The 23,473-nt window shown below is 39.2% G+C and overlaps 2 protein-coding genes and 2 long non-coding RNA genes across 5 annotated transcripts in view; 3 read left to right on the forward strand and 1 right to left on the reverse strand.

Moving 5' to 3' along the window:
• LOC115574023 (exostosin-1) overlaps positions 1–23,473 on the reverse strand; it is a 339,107-nt gene that overhangs the window by 162,323 nt on the left and 153,311 nt on the right. The window lies entirely within an intron of this gene.
• Positions 7,117–8,342, forward strand: LOC115574027 (dicentracin-like). Of its 2 annotated transcripts, none has more exons than XM_030405217.1 (4): positions 7,117–7,196; positions 7,331–7,458; positions 7,696–7,717; positions 8,073–8,339. In XM_030405217.1, exons 2-4 carry the CDS (start codon positions 7,332–7,334, stop codon positions 8,146–8,148), a joined length of 225 nt encoding a protein of 74 aa, XP_030261077.1. In that variant the 5' UTR covers positions 7,117–7,196; position 7,331; the 3' UTR covers positions 8,149–8,339. The 2 variants fall into 2 exon arrangements, with proteins under 2 accessions (XP_030261077.1, XP_030261075.1); XM_030405215.1 differs by having other exon boundaries at positions 7,135–7,210; positions 8,073–8,342.
• Positions 17,958–19,647, forward strand: LOC115574029 (uncharacterized). Its single transcript, XR_003982406.1, has 4 exons — positions 17,958–18,092; positions 18,222–18,355; positions 18,654–18,672; positions 19,405–19,647. It is a non-coding gene; the product is annotated as an uncharacterized LOC115574029 (long non-coding RNA).
• On the forward strand, positions 22,089–23,455 carry LOC115574028 (uncharacterized). The gene is made up of 4 exons (XR_003982405.1): positions 22,089–22,227; positions 22,362–22,495; positions 22,805–22,823; positions 23,201–23,455. It is a non-coding gene; the product is annotated as an uncharacterized LOC115574028 (long non-coding RNA).

Consider the following 23,473-nt stretch of genomic DNA (forward strand, 5'->3'; position numbering starts at 1 on the left):
CTAGACGACTCCACGGTAAGCACTCCTGATCAAAAATTGCTGTTGATTTCAGTGGGATATATAAATAAATACTGCAGTATCTGACAACATAAATGCAATTCGATTTTTTTGACCATATTGTGTAGACCTAGCTTTAACTTTTTTCCTGTTTAACTAAATAATGAGATACATAAGAAAACAATAGAATTACACACATCACATTGTTTTTTTAAAACAACATCGTAAAAATGCTTTGATATGTTAATCCGTGTACCCTTCGTTCTTTGGTTTTTCCGTTTCAAAACCAAATTAAAATAACAGAAAAACAACTTTGTTTTTCTGTTATTTTGTTTTAAAACCAGAACGGAAAAACAGAAAAACAGAATAACAGAAAATCACAGATTTTGTAGCTGTTATTCTGTTTTAAAACAAAAACAGAATAATGTGAATATTAAGTTTTTTGATTTTTACTGTTTTGTTATTGTGATATTTGGAAAATTCGGATTTAGGAGCGGCTCCTAAAGAGACGTGACGGTAGACGTCATGATGATGACGTCGGGGTGTTTCCCAGGTGTTTCCCCCGCAGTTATTTATCAAAATATACACCTGCACCCGGCGTTTAAAGGGGACCCTGCCGTTAATTGAAACCCGGCTATTATTTGGTAATATATGGTACATTTACACCCCGCTCTGTACGCCGGAACGCCTGGACGCGGAGTGGTGTTTGTCTCCTCTCTGCTCTGACTGCAGGCTGGACTGCTGCACGAGGCTACTGAGAGACTGACCGCCTGTGAGTGCTTTTGGACGGGGGAGGGACTCAGGGCGTGCCGTTGCCATGTAGGGCTGTCAACAAATATTCTAAATTCGAAGCATATTTGAATATAAAAAGAAAAACTGAGATTTGATTGTGAAAATTAATATTCGACTGCGGAAAAAACACAAGGACAGGTCACAGGAGTCGCACGAGCACAGCGTCACTCACTGCTGACAGTAGCCGTTTTCAGACAGGGCTGCAAGCCGCCAATTTGCCCGTCCTTTTGGTGGCTCGGTCCGTGGTTTTAGACAGAGGCCAGTAAATTGGGGGTCTGTTTTGGTCTGCCGATTTGCCGCCTCGGAGGGTACACTTATTTCCACCTCGCCTGCTATCTAAATCTGAGGCGTCAATGTGCCGGCCCCTGCGTGAGATGGGCGGTGTGTCGATGACCTGCACTGTTGTGCGACCCACAGCGGTGGGAGTTTTAAAACCAAGAAACAGCTGATCACAGCAGTCAGTCCATCACTTCATCCGCGGACATTAAGATGAGCAACTGGACAGCCGCTGAGATCCAGGAGATAGCGCTAGCGTCTCCTTGGTCTCTGTAGCTGTTTGGTTGTGTTAGCTTGTTGTTGTAGCAGCAAGCTACTAACAGTCGCTACTTTCAAATTAAAAGCCCTGCTTTTAATTTGAAATTAAGTAAGTAAAGTCCCCGGATGGTTAGGGGATGAAGGGAGTGACATAGTAAAATGATAAACTGGGTGTAAAGGAGACAAAAGGGAACTGTAGCAAATATTAACTCAAAACGGCTTTACTGCCCACAAAAAAAACACTCATTAGCCCACACGGCTATAGTCACGTGAAAACCAATACACGCTGTAGCTCAGGCTGTCTGGCTCCTGCATATCACGGCCACCCAGCCCACTGGCATCCACAGCACCTTTATACCACATGGCCTAAGTGGCAAGTAGCCTCAGGTGTGCGATCCACACACTGACGAGGAGGAGGGGGAGGATGAGGCCGTCACCTGAATGGGTGACAAAAAACAACACAAAACACACCTACAGCACTGGGGCCGTAACACCCCCACTAAGAACCCAGTTCTAAACTCAGATGTCGTGCAATGCAAAGCTCTTATTTTGAAGACAAAAATTGTTGTCACTGTTCACAGCCCAACTACACGCTTCACGTCACACGTTTTCTACCCCAGTGGTGGCTTTTGGAAAAGGAGGAATATTGTGCCTCCATTTTAGAAAGACAGGCTGGCACATTGCCGCCCTTACTTTGGAGCAAATGTGCCACCTTTTCTATCTAAAAAGGGCTAGCGAGACAACATGAGGGCACATCTTGAAAATGTGCACCCAAACGAGCATGCCATGATCTCTGGAACTCCAACTAAACAGCCACGTCTTAACTCGTATTTTTCACCGCCCGCCACAAGCTCTTTGTTTGCAGCACAACAAGAGGCATGCATGAAGATACTTGGCTTCATTCTTATGCAAGGACATGAGGCCGATCAGTATCATTGATGGCATGGGCTTCAAAGAGTTTAGTCAAGAATTGGAACCGAGGTACCGTATCCCGAAAAACCTATACAAGTAGTTATGTCTCGTTGTATTAGTTTCTCATCCTGTTATTGACATAATGCGCAAATATAGATATTCGAATGGTTCGAACCTATGTGTTTTTTTTAGAGCGAATATTCAAACGTCATTTTGGAGCAATTTTGACAGCCCCATGGTCATGAGAGGGTGTACTTTGTTTGCAATCAGTTGTTTTCCTGTTATTCTATGTAATATTTTGCTCATAAGACAAATAGATTACTTATTTTTCTCAGTAAAAACATGAATTGTCTTTGTAATCATATGAAAAGTTATGGGTCAGAACTTCCTATGGTCACATTTTGTGAGGCCATAAACCAGAAAATGACAAGTAGTATTGTGTAACTTTCATTACGAAGTAAAATCAGACCAAAATGTCTACATCCATGTGCAGAAGTTGGCATTGCAAAATACAATGACAAGACAAAATGACTAGATAAGATCATTCCATCTCCATCCTTATAAAGAGACAGGTAACTCACGACTGCTCAGCAAAGACCTCCACATCACCTCTAGATCTCACTGTGCTCACTTCGCTGTCTCTGACACAATCAAGCTGTGGAAAGGTGAGAAATCAAATGTAATCCTCATTTTACTTTATTATACAAAAAGTCTTTCAGATGATATGTGATGAGCTTTGACGCTGACTAACAAAGGGAATGAGTGATTCAGGATGTGGCCACTGTGATGTGTTTTTCAGGATGAAGTGTGTGATGATCTTTCTGGTGTTGACGCTGGTCGTCCTCATGGCTGAACCCGGGGAGAGTCGTTCTCGATTCGGACGGTTCGTGAGTGGGGTGTACCGTGGTATCAAGGAGGGGGCTAGAGGTAAATCACAAGTGTTCATACATACTGAGTTGACTTTAACAGATAGACCTCAGATTTTCACAAGCAGCAGGCTACTGTAGTCTGTGATCAACAAATCACACTTGACTGTACTAACTTACTACATACAACTTCACTTAGTTCTGCGTTTAGCTTAAATCTTTTATTTAGTCCTGGTATCTCAGCTAACAAAAATACAGACAGCATCATTAATGTTCTAATTTCAAAGATGTTCAAATATGATGCTATGTAATATGATGTATAATGTTTATTTATGTCATCATTATGTCATCCCTTTAGTTTACAGAAGAGGAGGAAGAGAGTAAGTATTACTGAGTAACTTCTGGTGACTTCGACCAGACAAATAAAACAAATCTAAAGACTGTGTGAAATGTCTCAAAATGATCAAACATAGTAAGCATCAGCATGAACCAGGTCCCCAGTTGACGTATTCAAATACCTTCTTTTGTCAAAACCTATTTAAATTCATGATGATATAACAGAGAGTAAAGAAGCAGACTGACACATTACAGTAGCTGGAATCAGTACATTTCTGTCATTTCTACTGAAAATGTTTTGTAAAAGTCATTTAGATATCATTGAAAACATTTATTTAATTATTGCAATATTTCCGAATTATGATTCTGTTGATCGACCTCTGTTGATGACTTGACTAATCGTTTTCTTCTTTCATTTCTGTTTTCCCCTGTTCTCTAACTCGGTGTGCAAACAGTTTGGACAGGTTCCAAGATAAAGAGTTGGACGACAAATTGAAGCTATACTATCAGGACTGAGTCTGTTCTTGATTTTGAAGATATAGTTTGAGCTATATCTTTGTGCTTTGCAAAGCAAGAAATAATTGGTTAAGTAAACATGGAGGTTTTGAGATGTAGTGACTTCAGTCACTGCTGTAAGTGATGTTAAAAAATGTCAAATTGCTTGATAGTGAAAACTATCCTGCTGAATAAAGCTGCATTACAAAAGACAATCTCTGTTTTGTGGTGTGCTGGTCATATTTACACTACTCACAATAAGTTAGGGATATTGTGAGAGACTCAGTGGATTTCATACATATGGTGTTTGTTTCACTTCAGAGAGTTTTGGGATAGGGAGGCAATTGTATTGGGGTGATAGACACACCTAATTTTGTGTTTTCCACGTAATGGTCTCACTGTGTACAGTGTGCCTTACATATTGGGGCCAATACCAAAAAACTAAAAGACAACCCTTTTCAATGTGGCATCAATTTCAACATTGTGGGTATAAAAAGCTGGTACTGTCAGTAAGTCATTCCAAGTTCATCATTCAAACAGCCATGAACACACGATGTCACTTAACAGACGAGCAGCGCTACCTGGCCATAGCGCGCCTTCGGGTCGCTGGCAGGCAGTCAGATGTTGCTCCTGAACTTGGTGTGTCTCGAAGTGTCATCAGCCGACTTGCATCGAGACACAGAACTACTGGCAGAGTTCGTGACAGACCCAGGAGTGGAGCCCCACGAGTGACAGACCGCAACGGTGACCAGTACCTAAGGACCTATGCACTCAGACATCGTTATGCAACTGCCACACAGCTGCAGGCCCAGTTACGAGATGTGAGGGGTACTAGGGTTTCCAGACAAACCATTCGAAACCGACTTCACCGCTTTGGCTTGAATGCCAGACGACTGTTGCAGGTGGCTCCACTGACACCAAGACACCGCCGTGAACGTTTGCAGTGGGCACAAGACCATGTGACCTGGACAATGCAGCAGTGGTCTACCGTCCTGTTCACTGATGAGTGTCGGGTCACCTTGCACAGAAATGATGGTCGTCAGCGTTGCTGGAGAAGAAGGTGAGTGATACGCCGAGGTCAACATGGTCCCCAGGGTTCCCTTTGGTGGAGGAGGTGCAACAGTCTGGGCAGGCATCACCAGTCAGCGCAAAACAGATTTGGTTATTGTAGATGGCTCAGTCACTGCACGTTCTTACCTCAGAGACATCATAGAACCCATCATCATCCCACAATTCCGCCAGCACACCCCCAACTTTCTGTTCATGGATGATAATGCTCCACCACATCGTGCCAGAATTGTCACAGCTCGACTTCAGGAAGTCGGAGTGCCTCATATGGTATGGCCAGCAATGTCCCCTGACTTGAACCCCATAGAGCACGTCTGGGACCAGCTGAAGCAGAGACTGGATGATCGTACCCCACCCCCACGTGACCTGGCAGAACTGCGTGTAGCATTTGTGGAGGAGTGGAACGCATTGCCTCAGAACAACATCATGAGGCTAGTGAGGAGCATGAGACGCCGCTGTCAAGCTGTCATTGCGGCAAATGGTGGAAACACCCGCTACTGACATTGTCAATTTTTGTTATTTGGGGCTATCCTTGTTATTGTCTAAATTTTTGGGGTAATAAATATCAAACTAATGAAAATGGTGTTTCTTCTCATTCATTATTAGTAATATCAAAGGGAACTTTTACTTATTTCATTAAAATTCAGACCAAATAGGAAAAGCACTCATGTAAATAACAATATCCCCAACTTATTGTGAATAGTGTATTTCTGTTTCTGAATGCTCTTATTTCACTGTTAAAAAAAGTGGGCCAACAGCCAAAAAACCAAAGACATTCAAGGTACTACAGTGTAAAATGAGGGAAAAAAAACAGCTGATTCCAACATTTCAGAAGCTGGCACCATTGGGTGTGTCATTTCTGCTTGAAAATTAACAAAAGATAATGATAAAAACAGGTGATGAGTAACCAGAAAATCTTTGCTGCTTCACTACAGATGACCTTCTTTGAAAGGCCTTGTCCATCCACACAGGTGTCTTTATTTGTTGTGGGTGCTAAGACCGTTGGTCAGGTGTAAGTTGGAGAGAACTATGACAAGAGTTCTATGATGTGTCCAGAACTTTATGTAATAATAAACAAGATAACAGGGAAAGTCGTCCTACCCTAACAGAAGGATGAGAGAGGTGTCAGTCCATTTGTACACGTCCACACTGCCTTGCAAAAGAGATAATACATCATTAAAACACATGCTGGGGCTTTAAAGTTGTGCACTGGTGTGTTTTTGTGTTGTGTGGCAGGCTGCTGTTGTCTGTCTGTTCGTCAGTGTCTCTGTCTGTCACATATCTCTGATGTTACTGCTTCATCCAAATAAACTGAGAACCTCCCAAAAAAAAACCCCACCCAACATTTTATCTACATTACTTATCTGTGTGGTCTGACATGTTTAAGGTCACTTTAACAAAAGTACCAAATTGTAGTTTTGAATCTCTCTGATGATAATTTGACTCATTGTTTCAAATTGGAAGTTTTGGTTGTCCCTTCCCTTACTTGGTATAGAAGAGTGGAAAGAGCCTCACCTACAGTTGACTACCATCATTCTCAGTATGAAAATGATAGTTTTCTTTTTGAACATATGGTTTGAGCTCTATCTTTGTCCTTTGCAAAGCAAGAAATAATTTGATGCTTAGACATGAAGCTCTTGAGATGTACACAGTAATTTGAGTCACAGCTTTAAATGATTCTGGAAAATGTAAAATTATTGACAGTGAAAACTATCCTGCTGATTAAAAAGCTGCAATACAAACAGGTATTTATTTAAACTTTTATAAATAAAGTTACTCATAATATGATGATATTTTGTTGATAAAACAAATAAATTACTTTTTTTCTCAGCAAAAACATCATGAATTCTCTTTGCAATCATATAAACAGTTATGGGACAGAACTTCTAGTGGTCACATTTCGTGGGGCTGTAGAGCCGTAGAATGATAAGTAATGCTGTGTAATTTTGTCTTTCCATGTAAACAACAACATGTCAAGTCATTAGTAAGTGAAATAAGTTCAACATCTTATCATCCATGTACAGAAGTTGGCATTGCAAAATACAATGACGAGACAAAATGACTAGATAAGATCATTCCATCTCCATCCTTATAAAGAGACAGGTAACTCACGACTGCTCGGCAAAGACGTCCACATCACCTCTAGATCTCACTGTGCTCACTTTGCTGTCTCTGACACAATCAAGCTGTGGAAAGGTGAGAAATCAAATGTAATCCTCATTTTACTTTATTATACAAAAAGTCTTTCAGATGATATGTGATGAGCTTTGACGCTGACTAACAAAAGGAATGAGTGATTCAGGATGTGGCGACTGTGATGAGTTTTTCAGGATGAAGTGTGTGATGATCTTTCTGGTGTTGACGCTGGTCGTCCTCATGGCTGAACCCGGGGAGAGTCGTTCTCGATTCGGACGGTTCGTAAGAGGGGTGTACCATGGTATCAAGGCGGGGATAAACGGTAACTAAATGTTCATACATACTGAGTTGACATTAACAGATAGACCTCAGATTTACACAAGCAGCAGGCTACTGTAGTCTGTGATCAACAAATCACACTTGACTGTACTAACTAAAAACATACAACTTCACTTAGTTCTGTGTTTAGCTTAAATCTTTTATTTAGTCCTGGTATCTCAGCTAACAAAAATAGAATTTACTAATATTTATTCATGTTATCATTATGTCGTCCCTTTAGAATACAGAAGAGGAGGAAGAGGGTAAGTATAACTGAGTAATTTCTGTTGATTTTGACCAAACAAAGAAAACCAATCTAAAGACTGTGCAAAATGCCTCAAAATTATCAACATAGTAAGCAACAGTATGAACCAGGTCCACAGTTGACGTCTTCAAATACCTTATTTTGTCAAAACCTATTCGAATTCAGGAGGATATAACAGAGAATGAAGAAGCAGGTACACATTTCAGAGGCTGGAATCAGTGAATTTCTGTCATTTTAGCTTGGTTTTCTTCTGTAAAAGTAATTAAATTCATAAAATATTTGTCAATTTACATTCTGCTGATTTCACAAACTGATTCCTCTGTTTTTTCCCCCTCTTTTCTAACTTGGTATAGGGGTGGACGGAGAGGATGGGCAACATCCCAAGATGAAGTGGAGTATGATAAGTCAAAGTTATCCTATCAGGACTGAGTCTGTTCTTGATTTTGAAGATATAGTTTGAGCTATATCTTTGTGCTTTGCAAAGCAAGAAATAATTGGTTGAGTAAACATGGAGCTTTTGAGATGTAATGACTTCAGTCACAGCTGTAAGTGATGTTAAAAAATGTCAAATTGCTTGATAGTGAAAACTATCCTGCTGAATAAAGCTGCATTACAAAAGACAATCTCTGTTTTGTGGTTTGCTGGTCATATTTATTTCTGTTTCTGAATGCTCTTATTTCACTGTTAAAAAAAGTGGGCCAACAGCCCAAAAGCTAAAGACATTCAAGGTACTACAGTGTAAAATGAGGGAAAAAAACAGCTGATTCCAACATTTCAGAAGCTGGCACCATTGGGTGTGTCATTTCTGCTTGAAAATTAACAAAAGATAATGATAAAAACAGGTGATGAGTAACCAGAAAATCTTTGCTGCTTCACTACAGATGACCTTCTTTGAAAGGCCTTGTCCATCCACACAGGTGTCTTTATTTGTTGTGGGTGCTAAGACCGTTGGTCAGGTGTAAGCTGGAGAGAACTATGACAGGAGTTCTATGATGTGTCCAGAACTTAATGTAATAATAAACATGATAACAGGGAAAGTTGTCCTAACCTAACAGAAGGATGAGGGAGGTGTCAGTCCATTTGTACACGTCCACACCGCCTTGCAAAAGAGATAATACAACATTAAAACACATGCTGGGGCTTTAAAGTTATGCACTGATGTGTTTTTGTGTTGTGTGGCAGGCTGCTGTTGTCTGTCTGTTAGTCAGTGTCTCTGTCTGTCACATATCTCTGATGTTACTGCTTCATCCAAATAGACTGAGAACCCCCCAAAAAACCCCCACCCAACATTTTATCTAGATTACTTAACTGTGTGGTCTGACATGTTCAGGTCACTTTAACAAAAGTACCAAATTGTAGTTTTGAATCTCTCTGTTGATAATTTGACTCATTGTTTCAAATTGGAAGTTTTGGTCGTCCCTTCCCTAACTTGGTATAGAAGAGTGGAAAGAGCCTCACCTACAGTTGACTACCATCATTCTCAGTATGAAAATTATAATTTTCTTTTTGAACATATGGTTTGAGCTTTATCTTTGTCCTTTGCAAAGCAAGAAATAATTGGATGCTTAGATATGAAGCCCTTGAGATGTACATAGTAATTTGAGTCACAGCTTTAAATGATTCTGGAAAATGTAAAATTGTTGACAGTGAAAACAATCCTGCTGAATAAAAAGCTGCAATACAAACAGGTATTTATTTAAACTTTTATAAATAAAGTTATTTAATATGATGATATTTTGCTGATAAAACAAATAAATTACTTTTCTTCTCATCAAAGCCATCATGAATTCTCTTTGCAATCATATAACAGTTATGGGACAGAACCTCTAGTGGTCACATTTCGTGAGGCTGTAGAGCCGCAGAATGATAAGTAATGCTGTGTAATTTTGTCTTCTCATGTAAACTATAACATGTCAAGTCATCAGTAAGTGAAATAAGATCAACATCTTATCATCAATGTACAGAAGTTGGCATTGCAAAATACGATGACAATACAAAATGACTAGATAAGATTATTCCATCTCCATCCTTATAAAGAGACAGGTAACTCACTACTGCTCTGCAAAGACGTCCACATAACCCCTAGATTTCACTGTGCTCACTTTGCTGTCCGTGACACAATCAAGCTGTGGAAAGGTGAGAGCCAAGTGTAATCCTCATTTTACTTCAATAGGTGCAATATCTTTTAGATAAGATGTGATGAGCTTTGACGCTGAACAACAAAGGGAATGAGTGATTCAGGATGTGGCCACTGTGATGTGTGTTTCAGGATGAAGTGTGTTATGATCTTTCTGGTGTTGACGCTGGTCGTCCTCATGGCTGAACCCGGGGAGAGTCGTTCTCGATTCGGACGGTTCGTAAGTGGGGTGTACCATGGTATCAAGGCGGGGATAAACGGTAAATAAATGTTCATACATACTGAGTTGACATTAACAGATAGACCTCAGATTTACACAAGCAGCAGGCTACTGTAGTCTGTGATCAACAAATCACACTTGACTGTACTAACTAAGAACATACAACTTCACTTAGTTCTGTGTTTAGCTTAAATCTTTTATTTAGTCCTGGTATCTCAGCTAACAAAAGTACAGCGAGCATCATTAATGTTCTAATTTCAAAGATGTTCAAATATGATGTTATGTAATATAATGGATAATGTTTATTCATGTCATCATTATGTCGTCCCTTTAGAATACAGAAGAGGAGGAAGAGGGTAAGTATTACTGAGTAACTTCTGTTGATTTTGACTAGACAAATAAAACAAATCTAAAGACTGTGTGAAATGCCTCAAAATTATCAAACATAGTAAGCATCAGCATGAACCAGGTCCCCAGTTGACGTCTTGAAATACCTTCTTTTGTCAAAACCTATTTAAATTCATGATGATATAACAGAGAGTAAAGAAGCAGACTGACACATTACAGTAGCTGGAATCAGTGAAATTCTCTCATTTCTACTAAATGTTTTGTAAAAGTCATTTAAATATAATTGAAAAAAATAATTTAATCATTGCAATATTTCCAAATTATGATTCTGTTGATCGACCTCCGTTGATGACTTGACTAATCATTTTCTTCTTTCATTTCTGTTTTCCCCTGTTCTCTAACTCGGTGTGCAAACAGTTTGGACAGGTTCCAAGATAAAGAGGAGGACGAAAAATTGAAGCTATACTATCAGGACTGAGTCTGTTCTTGATTTTGATGATATAGTTGTAACTATATCTTTGTGCCTGGCAAAGCAAGAAATAATTTGGCTGAGTCAACATGAAGCTTTTGAGATGTAGTGACTTCAGTCACAGCTGTAACTGATGTTGAAAAATGTCAAATTGCTTGATAGTGAAAACTATCCTGCTGAATAAAGCTGCATTACAAAAGACAATCTCTGTTTTGTGGTGTTATTTAAGTGTGCGTGTTTCTGTAAATTTATATCACTAATTCTGAAGGTTACATGGGACATTGTGTTTTCATTTAGGCAGAGCTAAACGTTTAAATTAACTCCACAGATCTGGAAAGTGTGTGTGTTGGTGTGATGACTATTAAATAATCACTCTTCCAGTTTCTTTCTGTTTGTTTCTGAGTGCAGTTTGTTTCCCTGTTAAAGAAGTACTTTGGAAATGATTTAATGCTGGCATTTTCTCGATCAATAGATAAAAAGTCTATAAAACATCAGAAAAAAAATTAAAACTACAATTTTACCAGAGCCCAAGATGATCATTATGTAGGTGTCTCTTTTGGATGTGGCCAATAGCCCAAAAGCTAAAGACATTCAAGGTACTACAATGTAAAATGAGGGAAAAAGCAGCTGATTCCAACATTTCAAAAGCTTGAACCATCAAGTGTTTGTCATTTCTGCTTGAAAACTGAGAAAAGATAATACAAAAAAATAGGTGGTGAGTAACCAGAAAATCTTTGCCACTTTATTACAGATGACCTTCTTTGAAAGGCCTTGCAAGAATATTTGCGTCCACACAGATCCACTGTAAACGACTCAAAACGCTGTAGTTCATATTTCAGGCCTCTAGGTGGCGCTTGAAATTCACCAAAAACGGAAAAGAAGAGAAGGAGCATGCGCATAAAGCTTGTGCGCTGTTTACAAACAGACAGTAGAAGGAGAATCTGAAAACAAGACGAAAATGGCTCGTGTAAGGAAACCAGAATCGTTTGTGTGGACCGATAATGAGGTCTAACTGCTGCTGCGACTCACACTCGACTACAAGGCGAGGAAGTTGCAAGAAACACGAACACAAGCAGTAGTCCGCCATTGTTGTTGTTCTTGTAATGAGACGTCGGGGGGGTGAGGCGATGGCGTCGTCGTTTTGGAAAGTGTGTGGATTCGCCCTCCACAAGAGAACAGGAGGTCTGCATTTTCTGATTTTTTCACCCTTGAGACCCAAAAAAAGTGCGTTTTCAGTCGCTGCATTTTCAGGATCCGTGTGGACGATCAGAAAAACGAAATAGTAAACGATGCAATACATGTACGTTTTTTGCTTTTGTTTTTCGTGTGGACGGCCTCTGAATTTGTACACTGATGTGTTGTGTGGCAGGTTGCTGCTGTCTGTCTGTCACATATCTCTGATGTTACTGCTTCATCCTAATAGACTGAGAACTTCCTAAACTTCCCACCCAACATTTTACCACTGTGTGGTTTCACACGAGTTTACCCATGGTTCATAGCGGTTGTCGGTTATGCTCTTGCAGTTGAACTGGCTGAACTCAGTGTTTACGCTAGCGTAGCTGTCACGCTTGCTCTAAAAAACGGCTATTTACACAAGGAAAGCAACAAATGGACAAAAATTTGAGGTGGATATACACTACAGATGTTTTTAACATTTGTGGGGACAGTTCTGTAACAGTAGCATTATACTGGGCAGCAAGCCGCCAATTTGGCCGTCCTTTTTACGGCTAGGTCCGCAGATTTAGACAGAAGGCAGTAAATTGGGGGTTTGTTTTGGTCCACCAATATGACGCCTTGGAGGGTACGCTTATTTTCGCCTCCATTACTATCTAAGTCCGAGACGTCAATGTGCCGGCAATTGTGTGAGTAGGGCAGAGATGTGGATGACACACACTGTTGTGCGACCCACAGCCGTGGAGTTTTAAAACCAGGAAACAGCTGATCACAGTAGTCAGTCCATCACTTCATCCGCAGACGTCAAGATGAGCAACTGGACAGCCGCTGAGATCCAGGAGATGCTAGCATCTCCTCAGTCTCTGTAGCTGTTTGGTTGTGTCCACTTGTTGTTGTAGATGCAAGCTACGAACATTCGCTACTTTCAAATTAAAAGCCCCTGCTAAGAACCCAGTTCTAAACTCCAATGGGGTGCAATGTAAAGCTCTTATTTTAAAGACAAATTCGTTGTCACTGTTCACTGTCCAACTTCGTGCTTCATGTCATGTCACATGTTTACGCCTACCCCAGTGGCGGCCAAGTGGCGGCTTTTGGAAAAGGAGGAATATCACACCTCCCTTTTAGAAAGACAAGCTGACACATTGCTACCTTTACCTTGCAGCAAATGTGCCACCTTTTCTATCTAAAAGGGGCTAGTGCTTCACCCATCAGTCCTCATGGAAGAATTACGTAGTAACAAAAGCACAGAAGCATACAACTACTTGCACAGTAACAAAATAGGGAAAATATTGTTGTAGAAACACAGCAAGTTTATATTTCTGAGCAACAGTAGAGCCCAGCTAGAGCACCAATCAAGCTAAACATACAGCGTGGATAATGCTGAAGGAAAGTTGAGTCGTGGAGAGAGGCGGCTCCTCGTGCATTGCCGGGTTAGGGAAGCCATGTAGTCATGCAGCAGCTATTCTGTGGAAGGTATTGATAAACCCAAATATTCATTTTAGTCTCCGTTCCTCCTTCCTCGGCCTGAAAAAAACCTTCAATTGTCATGAATTGTTGTGGCATCCATCAACGGCAAATGTTGTACCTGAGCTTATTTTAAAAACAATCTAGCATTTATGACATAACGCTAGTTGTTGTCGGCTTGGTGGCAGCGATCAGTCATGCAGTTGCAAGGCAACCGGAAACAACCACTGATGGTAGTAGTTATCTGTCATGGCAGCCCCCATAGGCGTCTGAAGAAACGGGTGGATATGTTGACTATGCGGGTGCATAGGGCTCCCGCACCACTAGAGGGCTCCCTCAGGTTACAAGTCCGGTCTCAATATCTGAGGAGTGAACCGACAGAAAAGGTGTGAAAAGTAGCTGGCACCTGGCCCGCTGATTGGTCAGATCTGCTCTCTACTGATTGGTCAGATCTGGTGTCTATTGCGCCCTGTTGCTATGATGACCAGTACAACTAAGCGAGGAGAGGCAAGGCGAGTTGCACTGAGCCGCCGGTACAGGATGGCGTCAAAATGAAAGTCTTCATCTAGATCAGAAAAAAGAAGAAACTAAATGAAGAAAAACACTCGCAGGATAAATATAAGGTGTGTTTTCATGATGTGGGGTGGAGGGGAAGCTAATGCCGAATCTTTAGCTAGCTTAAGTGTTTGCTTTAGGAAAGGGCTAATTATAGCAGGTCCAGCTAGTTGGCATTACATTTGGGAGGGAGGGTGTGTTGTTAGGCAGAAGTCTGTCATGTCTGCTGTATCCTGGTCCAGTGGAGTTGCTGGTCCGTCATAGGCCTCCTATGCTGTTAAATATTTGCCACGTATGATTACTTTAGGATCATTTTTATGCTTAATGTATTTATATGTGTGGCAATAATGTGGCAGTGGATTATTGCTCTAAGTGGATTTCTGGTAACTCTACTGAGTTAGTTGCGTCTTTCTTTACCACATTTATTAGAATATTTATTGTGACAATACATTTCGAACAAATTTGCCTTCATTCCTACAGTTAAGTTATGTTTTGGATGTATTACTTTGTTTTATTTAAAAGAATCATAATCAAACAAATTAAAGTACATTTAAAGTAAACTTCACTATATATGACCATTAGTTCTGCCCACAGAATATAGGTTAAGACTATATCATCAGTTAGGCACAAGTAGTCCACTTTGTAATACCCTGCAAAATATACACAAACATATTCCTTCAGTATCACAAAGTGCTCATCAGTCACAGTGTGTTGAAAACTGCTTAAAGTGATAACTTTGAAATTGGGTGCATGCTTTAAAGGGACACTGTGCTGTATATTGCAATGTTTAATATAAAAACAGATTATATTCTGCATAGTGTAACATAACTCAATTGTTTAGTATGACCTAGTGCTTGGTAACCTGAGGAGTTTTATCTTTGCAGGAGCAATCCTGAAATATTTTGGAGCCGCGGACCAGAAAGCAGCAGGGCCACCTTCTGCACCACCAGGCTTTCATGAAGCCCTGGGCGAACCTACCCCCCAAAAAAATTGACAGAAAAAAACCCTCAAAATAACTTATTTATTAAAGTAATTGTTGGAAATTTAGCCAAACACACACAGTAACAGCTACAATAAAACTTATATACAATCATAAATACAAATAAGTACCAACAATCAAAAGAACTAGTATAATAGTATGAAAAATAAATGAAAGGGAGAATCAAATTTCTAAATTGCACAAATCCTTCATCACACAAATACAATAACGCACTTAAGAGAGTGTAATAACTTTACTACACTTTGTACAAGAAACACAAAATTAATACCAACCAACTTCTGGATATATTTTCCCCACTTACCAATGACTTCCTGAAGTATTGATAGTGGCAACTTCTTCCATCACTGTCGTTTCTAGGGAATACAAAGTCAGATGTTACCTGACTTGGTCCCCTGGAAACCAGTTGTGTCCAAATTCTCACAGTCAGAACTGAAGGCCAGTTAGCAGGTCAGTGCACAGAGGCTCCTCCTCAGGAGGTGATTCTGCTCCAGGTATTTCTAATGGAGAGCACAAGGGCGTTAGTATACACACATTATTCACAGCGTTTATAGTGGTGGAACATCACACATACCCAGTAATAACAACATTATAACTGTCTCCAAAATGCTTTGCAGGGATGTACACACACACACACACTCACAAATATACGTGCACACAAACTCACCTGAAAAGTCTTGCTGGGGAGAAGTAGAGGTAAATAAGTCTTCATCCTCAGGATCAGACAGCATTTGTGGAGACCTGTGTGGCTGAGGAGGTAGACGGCTCCTCATCCTGGCTAGTGGCAGAGGGTGCTTCAAAATATTTGAAAAGTGCACCTGCACTTGCATTGAAATACAACATAAATAATCAATGCATCAATAGCACAATTAAATCAACACGTTATTAGGAATAATTTATCCAACTTTAAGAGTAGGAAACAAATAAATAACACAACCTCCTTGGTTGATGGCTAATTATATACATGACACACTCCAAATGACTCAGAAAGCTATATCACAGTGCATTGTACGCCTTTTGAATTAGCTTACAGAACTGATAATTCACTTTACTGAGCAGCACAGGACCTAACACGACGTCTAACAAACAGTATGAGAGCTAGTCATTGTTGTGTTACATACATATTATTAGGGTGAAATTAATTAGATATGTTTGCTAGTCAGTTGGACTGACAATGGATACTGTCATCATCTACTCTTATAGCCAGCAGTATAGCAAGAGGCTAACAGACATACGAGTTGGCTTGTACTAAATAACGTCATTTCATTTCATTACATGCATGATCACACTTATGAAGAGTAGATGACATGTCTCCATACCTTTATCTTTTGCTCGTTTCCCCTCTTCTTCTTTTCTCTTTTTCCTGAACTGGGCAGCTGACGGCTTTGACCTCTTCTTATCCATTTGTTTATTTGACACTCGGGAATCAACACATGACCCATCCCCCAACACCGTCAACCAAGAGTGAAGACTAAACCATTTCACCTTGTTTAGTAATATATTTCATTATTTAATCAAACCCCAAAAACATATGTGAAACTATGGACTTTTATTCACAATATTATTATGACTGAAATGTGCTTCATGTGGAAGGAATTCGTGATGTGAGTGACTTTATCCTGCTAACTGCATCAGTTGTGCACTATTATATGAGTCCCCCGCTCCCCCGCCCAGCCCCCCTTCCTCTTCATCCACAAACTCTGTGTGGGACTCTCAGCAGCAGCAGACCAACCATTATAAAACAGAAGGCGCTGTATATATATGTATATATATATGTATATATATATATATATATGTATATATATATCTTATTTTTTTTATATAAATATATATATATTCTTCATTTGTTTGCATTCCTGTCCTCTGGTTTTTGTATTGCTCATTCACATGTGTCAAGTCAATTTTTTTCTTTTTTTTTTTTTTGCGGGCCATCATGCCGCCCCTCCACGAATGACGCCCTGGGCGGCTGCCCATACTGCCCATATGAAAAACTGCCACTGCCACCACGCCAGGATGTTTAAGTTTGAAAATATTTTACAATTCAAAATAAATCAATAAATATTTATGAGGAACACTGCATCAGGAGGATCCCCATTCTTTACCTTGTATTATCATGTAATATCAGTTCAACTTGCTTGGATGGGTCAATTTAAGATGTTTGATTTTAATTTGAGAGAGATTTTCATGACTCTAGCCTGTTTTCCTCTTAAAATGCATTAGATTATTGCATCTTTGTGGATCAACTAAAAGGGTTAGGAATCTATCCATCATAGTTTGACAAAATAGGGGCCCCCAAACATCATCTTGCATAGGGCCCCCAAAAAGACAGAAATGGCCCTGCCTACAGTGGACTACCATCATTCTCAGTATGACAATGATGGGGTTTTTTTTTGAACATATGATTTGAGCTTTATCTTTGTCCTTTGCAAATTGGATGCTTAGACATTAAGCTCTTGAGATGTACACAGTAATTTGAGTCACAGCTTTAAATGATTCTGAAAAATGCAAAATTGTTGACAGTGAAAACTATCCTGCTGAATACAAAGCTACAATAAATACAGGTATTTATTACAATTTTTATAAATAAAGTTATTTAATATGATGATATTTTGCAGATAAAACAAATAAATTACTTTTTTTCTCAGCAAAAACATCATGAATTCTCTTTGCAATCATATTAACAGTTATGGGACAGAACTTCTAGTGGTCACATTTCATGAGGCTGTAGAGCCACAGAATGATAAGTAATGCTGTGTATATTTGTCTTTCCATGTAAACGATAACATGTCAAGTCATTAGAAGGGGAAATAAGATCAACATCTTATCATCCATGTACAGAAGTTGGCATTGCAAAATACAATGACAATACAAAATGACTAGATGAGATTATGCCATCTCCATTCTTGTAAAAAGACGAGTGACTCACAACTGCTTGGCAAAGACATCGACATCACCTCTAGATATCACTGTTGTCAGTTTGCTCTCTGTTACTCAATCCAGCTGTGGAAAGGTGAGAAGTCGAATTTAATCTTTAAGTTACTTCATTATACATCTTTTAGATGAGATGTTATGAGCTTTGACGCTGAACACCAAAGGCAGTGAGTGATTCTGGATGTGGCCACTGTGATGTGTTTTTCAGGATGAAGTGTGTGATGATCTTTCTGGTGTTGACGCTGGTCGTCCTCATGGCCGAACCCGGGGAGAGTGGAGCTGTCATGTCTGTAATTAAATGTAAGGGAAACCCTCCGATCTGTGTCCAGACCAGAGGAAGAGGTAAATCACAAGAGTTCATACATACTGAGTTGACTTTAACAGATAGACCTCAGATTTACACAAGCAGCAGGCTACTTTAGTCTGTGATCAACAATCACACTTGACTGTACTAACTTACTACATACAACTTCACTTAGTTCTGTGTTTAGCTTAAATCTTTTATTTAGTCCTGGTATCTCAGCTAACAAAAATACAGAGAGCATCACTCATGTTCTAATTTCAAAGATTTCAAATTAATAAAAAAAATTACTATTTATGTCTTCATACTAATGTCATTTTCATCTTTTTGTCTCATTAGCACTCGACATTGTTAAACGGTAAGAACTTCTAATTTCTGTTGTTCTGTTCTGTTGACACAAGAAAAAAAAAATTTCAATACTGTGTGAAATCCCTCAAAATAGGGCTGGGTGATAAAACAATAACGATATCTATCGCGATAGACACGTGATCAATATCAACAGAAAATAGGTTCAATAGAATGTTCGATAATTTCACTTAACTCCGTTAGAAACAGATGATCTGCGAGCAGAAATACAGTGCGAGGCCCAGTTGCTGGATGAGAGGTTTATGCACGCAACTCCGTTTACTTTCGGTCAAAACAAAACTTAACAATTTCAGACACAGACACAGACCGTAGAACCTCCGTATTCCTATGCATTAGCGCAACTGGGCCATTGCGCTAATGCGTAGGAATACGGAGGTTCTACGGCTGAGAAAATGTAGTGCCAAAAGAAAGGGCGGTCTGACGGCGATGTAAAGCGGTGTGAATTTTCTCTATACAACGTACACTTGCAAACTCCAAACTGAGGCTGCGCTGATCAGTGATTTTTCAAATTTCTCTTATTTCAAATGGGTAAAAAAAAAAAATCAATAATTATCGATATCGACTGATATGAAACACTTATATCGTGATACATTTTTCAGCCATATCACTCTTGAAAAAGTATGGAAAAACATATTTAATATTCAAATATGCATTGATTAATATTCTGTTGATAGACCTGTTAATAATCTGAGTAACTGATTCCTTTCTATTTTTTCCCCAATAGTGGACGTGATCTTTATGGACGATTGGATTGATCTATACTATCAGGACTGAGTCTGTTCTTGATTTTGAAGATATAGTTTGAGCTATATCTTTGTGCTTTGCAAAGCAACAAATAGTTGGATGAGTAAACATGAAGCTCTTGAGATGTAGTGACTTTAGTCACAGCTGTAACTGATGTTGAAAAATGTCAAATTGCTTGATAGTGAAAACTATCCTGCTGAATAAAGCTGCATTACAAAAGACACTCTCTGTTTTGTGGTGTGCATTTCTTTCTGTTTCTGAATGCTCTTATTTCCCTGTTAAAGAAGTACTTTGGAAATGATTCAATGCTGGTATTTTCTTGATTAAAAGATAAAAAGTACATAAAACATCAGAAAAACGGTTAAAACTACAATTTTATCAGAGCCCAAGATGATCATAATGTAAGTGTCTCTTTTGGATGTAGCCAACAGCCCAAAAGCTAAAGATATTCAATTTAATACAATGTAAAATGAGGGGAAAATAACAGCTGAGTCCAACATTTCAGAAGCTGGAAACATCAGGTGTTTGTCATTTCTGCTTGAAAACTGACAAAAGATAATGATAAAAACAGGTGGGGAGTAACCAGAAAATCTTTGCTGCTTCACTACAGATTACCTTCTTTGAAAGGCCTTGTCCATCCACACAGATGTCTTTAATTGTTGTGGGTGCTAAGACCGTTGGTCAGGTGTAAGTTGGAGAGAACTATGACAAGAGTTCTATGATGTGTCCAGAACATAATGTACTAATAAACATGATAACAGGTAAATTTATCCTAACCTAACAGGAGGATGAGGGAGGTGTCAGTCCATTTGTACACTTCCACACCTGACATGTGCAACTTGACCTGATCCCTATGGAACACCTGGCACAGCCTCTGGCTAGGGCTGGGATGGGAAATACATAATTAGGGCTTGGGTTGAGCTGGGTTAGGTGCTCTATTTTTATATATTTTATATTTTGTTGGCTGCTTTACCATCTTTGCTCCTTGCTGAAGCACTGACCAAGTCTCTGTGACACGCACCCCCTCGTCACTGCTGAGCTGGTAATAAGGCCGTGTGCTTTGACACACACAAAACACACACACCTCCCTGTCCCATTAACAACTCTGTTTCACTGCATAATTAAAAAAAGAGAAAAGAAAGAAAGTAAATGATGTTAAATTGAGGAGGAGGAGTTGCAGTGCTGCTGTACATCCCTCTGTGTGTACGTTATTCTCAGTCCGTGGATCAGACCAGACGGGTCATAAAAAATATCATCTGTATCAGCAACAGGTGGGATCAGAGGTTGAAATTAGTCTTAAATGAGGAAAATATTAATGACATTACCTGTATAGATTGTCCAGCAGCCGAAACGATTTGTGCATCTCTACAATAACCATGTGTATTTGTGCATGACTAACAGCTGATAAACTTTATTTTATAATTTAAAAGTCCTGACTCGTGTCCTTTGGAGAGGTTATGACTACAGCTATTAGTTTTGTTGATTAAATGTGCCATGATATGTGTTATAGTACATTACTGAATTCATGGAAATGTTTAAAATAACTTAAAAAGCAGCATCTCAAATGTCTGAATAATGCATTTTTGAATAGCAGGAAACAGACTGAGCTTTTGACCTCTGACCAGCTTTTTGTTGGTCTGTGGTTGCTGTTGCTTTCTGCTGCCTCAAGAGAGCAATCTGCCATCAGTGCGCCTGACCACACCTCACTTTAAGACCAACACGCCCAGGGGTGCAAAAGCCTATTTCCGGTATTCGGGTTTAGACTCGGGCGAGGGCTTAAAATGTTGCATTACAGTTAGGCTTATTTTTGGGTCGGGCCTATAATCCACACCGGTTTGAAAAGAACAGATGGCATTCAAACTTATGCTGGGCTTTTAAGTTGTGCACTGATGTGTTTTTGTGTTGTGTGGCAGGCTGCTTTTGTCTGGCTGTTAGTTAGTGTCACTGTCTGTCTGTCACATATCTCTGATGTTACTGCTTCATCCAAAGAGACTGAGAATTCCCAAAACCCCCCAACCCACATTTTATCTACATTACTTAACTGTGTGGTCTGACATGTTTTAGGTCACTTTAACAAAAGTACCAAACTATAGTTTTGACTCTTGATCTGTTGATAATTTGACTCATTGTTTTATATCTAATGTTTTGCTTGCCCCTTCTCTAACTTGGTATGGAAGAGTGGAAAGAGCCTCACCTACAGTGGACTACCATCAGTCTAATTATGATAATGACAGCTCTGTTGTGCTGTCAGTGTTCTTTTTGAACAAATGGTTTCAGCTTTATTTTTGTGCTTTGCAAAACAAGAAATAACTGGATGAGTAAACATGAAGCTCTTGAGATGTACTCAGTGCCATCAGCTTTAACTGATTTTGAAAAATGTAAAATTGTTGAAACTGAAAACTATCCTGCTGAATAAAAAGCTTCAATACAAACAGATTGTCTCTGTTTTGTGCCTGTTATTTTATATGATGATAATTTGCTGATAAAACAAATAAATTACTTAATTGGCCTCACAAAATGGTCATAGAGCCGGGGAATTATTAGCGTTGTGTAACATCTGTTCCTGTGCAAACAGTAAAATGTCTTATCATTACAAATTGAGATTAGATCAACATCTTGCCATCAATTTGCAGAACTTAGCAGAGCAAATCACAATGACTATACAGAATGACTAGACAAGATTATCCATCCTCATCATTATAAGAGGCGGGTTACTAACGACTGCTCGGCAAAGACGGGCACATCAACTCTAGATTTCGCTGTGCTCACTTTGCTGTCTTTGACTCAATCCAGCTGTGGAAAGGTGAGAAGTCGAATTTAAACCTCATGTTACTTTATCATACAAAAAGTATTTTAGATGAGATGTGATTATCTTTGACACTGTTGACTGAAGGCAGTGAATGATTCTGGATGTGGCCACTGTGATGTGTGTTTCAGGATGAAGTGTGTTATGATCTGTCTGGTGTTGACGCTGGTCGTCCTCATGGCTGAACACGGGGAGAGTGGAGCTGTTTTGACCGCACTTAAATGTACGGGAAACCCTCCGATCTGTGTCCAGACCAGAGGAAGAGGTAAATCACAAGTGTTCATAAATACTGAGTTGACTTTAACAGATAGACCTCAGATTTACACAAGCAGCAGGCTACTTTAGTCTGTGATCAACAAATCACACTTGACTGTACTAACTTACTACATACAACTTCACTTAGCTCTGTGTTTAGCTTAAATCTTTTATTTAGTCCTAGTATCTCAGATAACAAAAATACAGAGAGCATCATTAATGTTCTAATTTCAAAGATTTCAAATTAATTAAAAAAAAAACAACAACTTGTTATTCATGTCTTCATACTAATGTCACTTTCATCTTTTTGTCTCATTAGCACTCGACATTGCTAAACGGTAAGAACTACTTAGTTATTTCTGTTGATTTCAAACACACAAATGAAACAATCTAAAGACTGTGTGAAATGCCTAAAAATGATAAAACATAGTGAGCATCAGCATAAACCAGGAACCAAGTTGATGTCTTCAAATACCTCATTTTGTAAAAAACATTTAAATTCATGATGATATAACAGAGAGTAAAGAAGCAGGTGGACACATTTCAGAAGCTGGAATCAGTACATTTCTGTCATTTTAGCTTGAAATGATTGCAAAAGTCATTTAAAAATTATTGAATTATGATTCTGTTGGTTGACCTCTGTTGATAACTTGACAAATTGTTTTCTTCTTTCTTCTCTTTTTTTCCCCTGTTCTCTAACTTGGTGTGCAAACAGTCGGGACAGGTTCCGAGGTGAAGCGGAGGACGACAAATTGAAGCTATTCTATGAAGACTGAGTCTGTTCTTGATTTTGATGATATAGTTTGAGCTATATCTTTGTGCTTTGCAAAGCAAGAAATGATTTGGCTGAGTCAACATGAAGCTTTTGAGATGTAGTGACTTTAGTCACAGCTGTAACTGATGTTGAAAAATGTCAAATTGCTTAATAGTGAAAACTATCCTGCTGAATAAAGCTGCATTACAAAAGACACACTGTTTTGTGGTTTTA

Source organism: Sparus aurata, chromosome 22, assembly GCF_900880675.1.
Source record: "Sparus aurata chromosome 22, fSpaAur1.1, whole genome shotgun sequence".
Taxonomy (NCBI): Eukaryota; Metazoa; Chordata; class Actinopteri; order Spariformes; family Sparidae; genus Sparus; species Sparus aurata.

Coding starts and splice junctions, on each gene's coding strand:
- LOC115574027 (XM_030405215.1), top strand. Junction 7,459..7,695: donor TATCAAGGCGGGGATAAACG/GTAACTAAATGT, acceptor TCGTCCCTTTAG/AATACAGAAGAGGAGGAAGA. Junction 7,718..8,072: donor TACAGAAGAGGAGGAAGAGG/GTAAGTATAACT, acceptor AACTTGGTATAG/GGGTGGACGGAGAGGATGGG.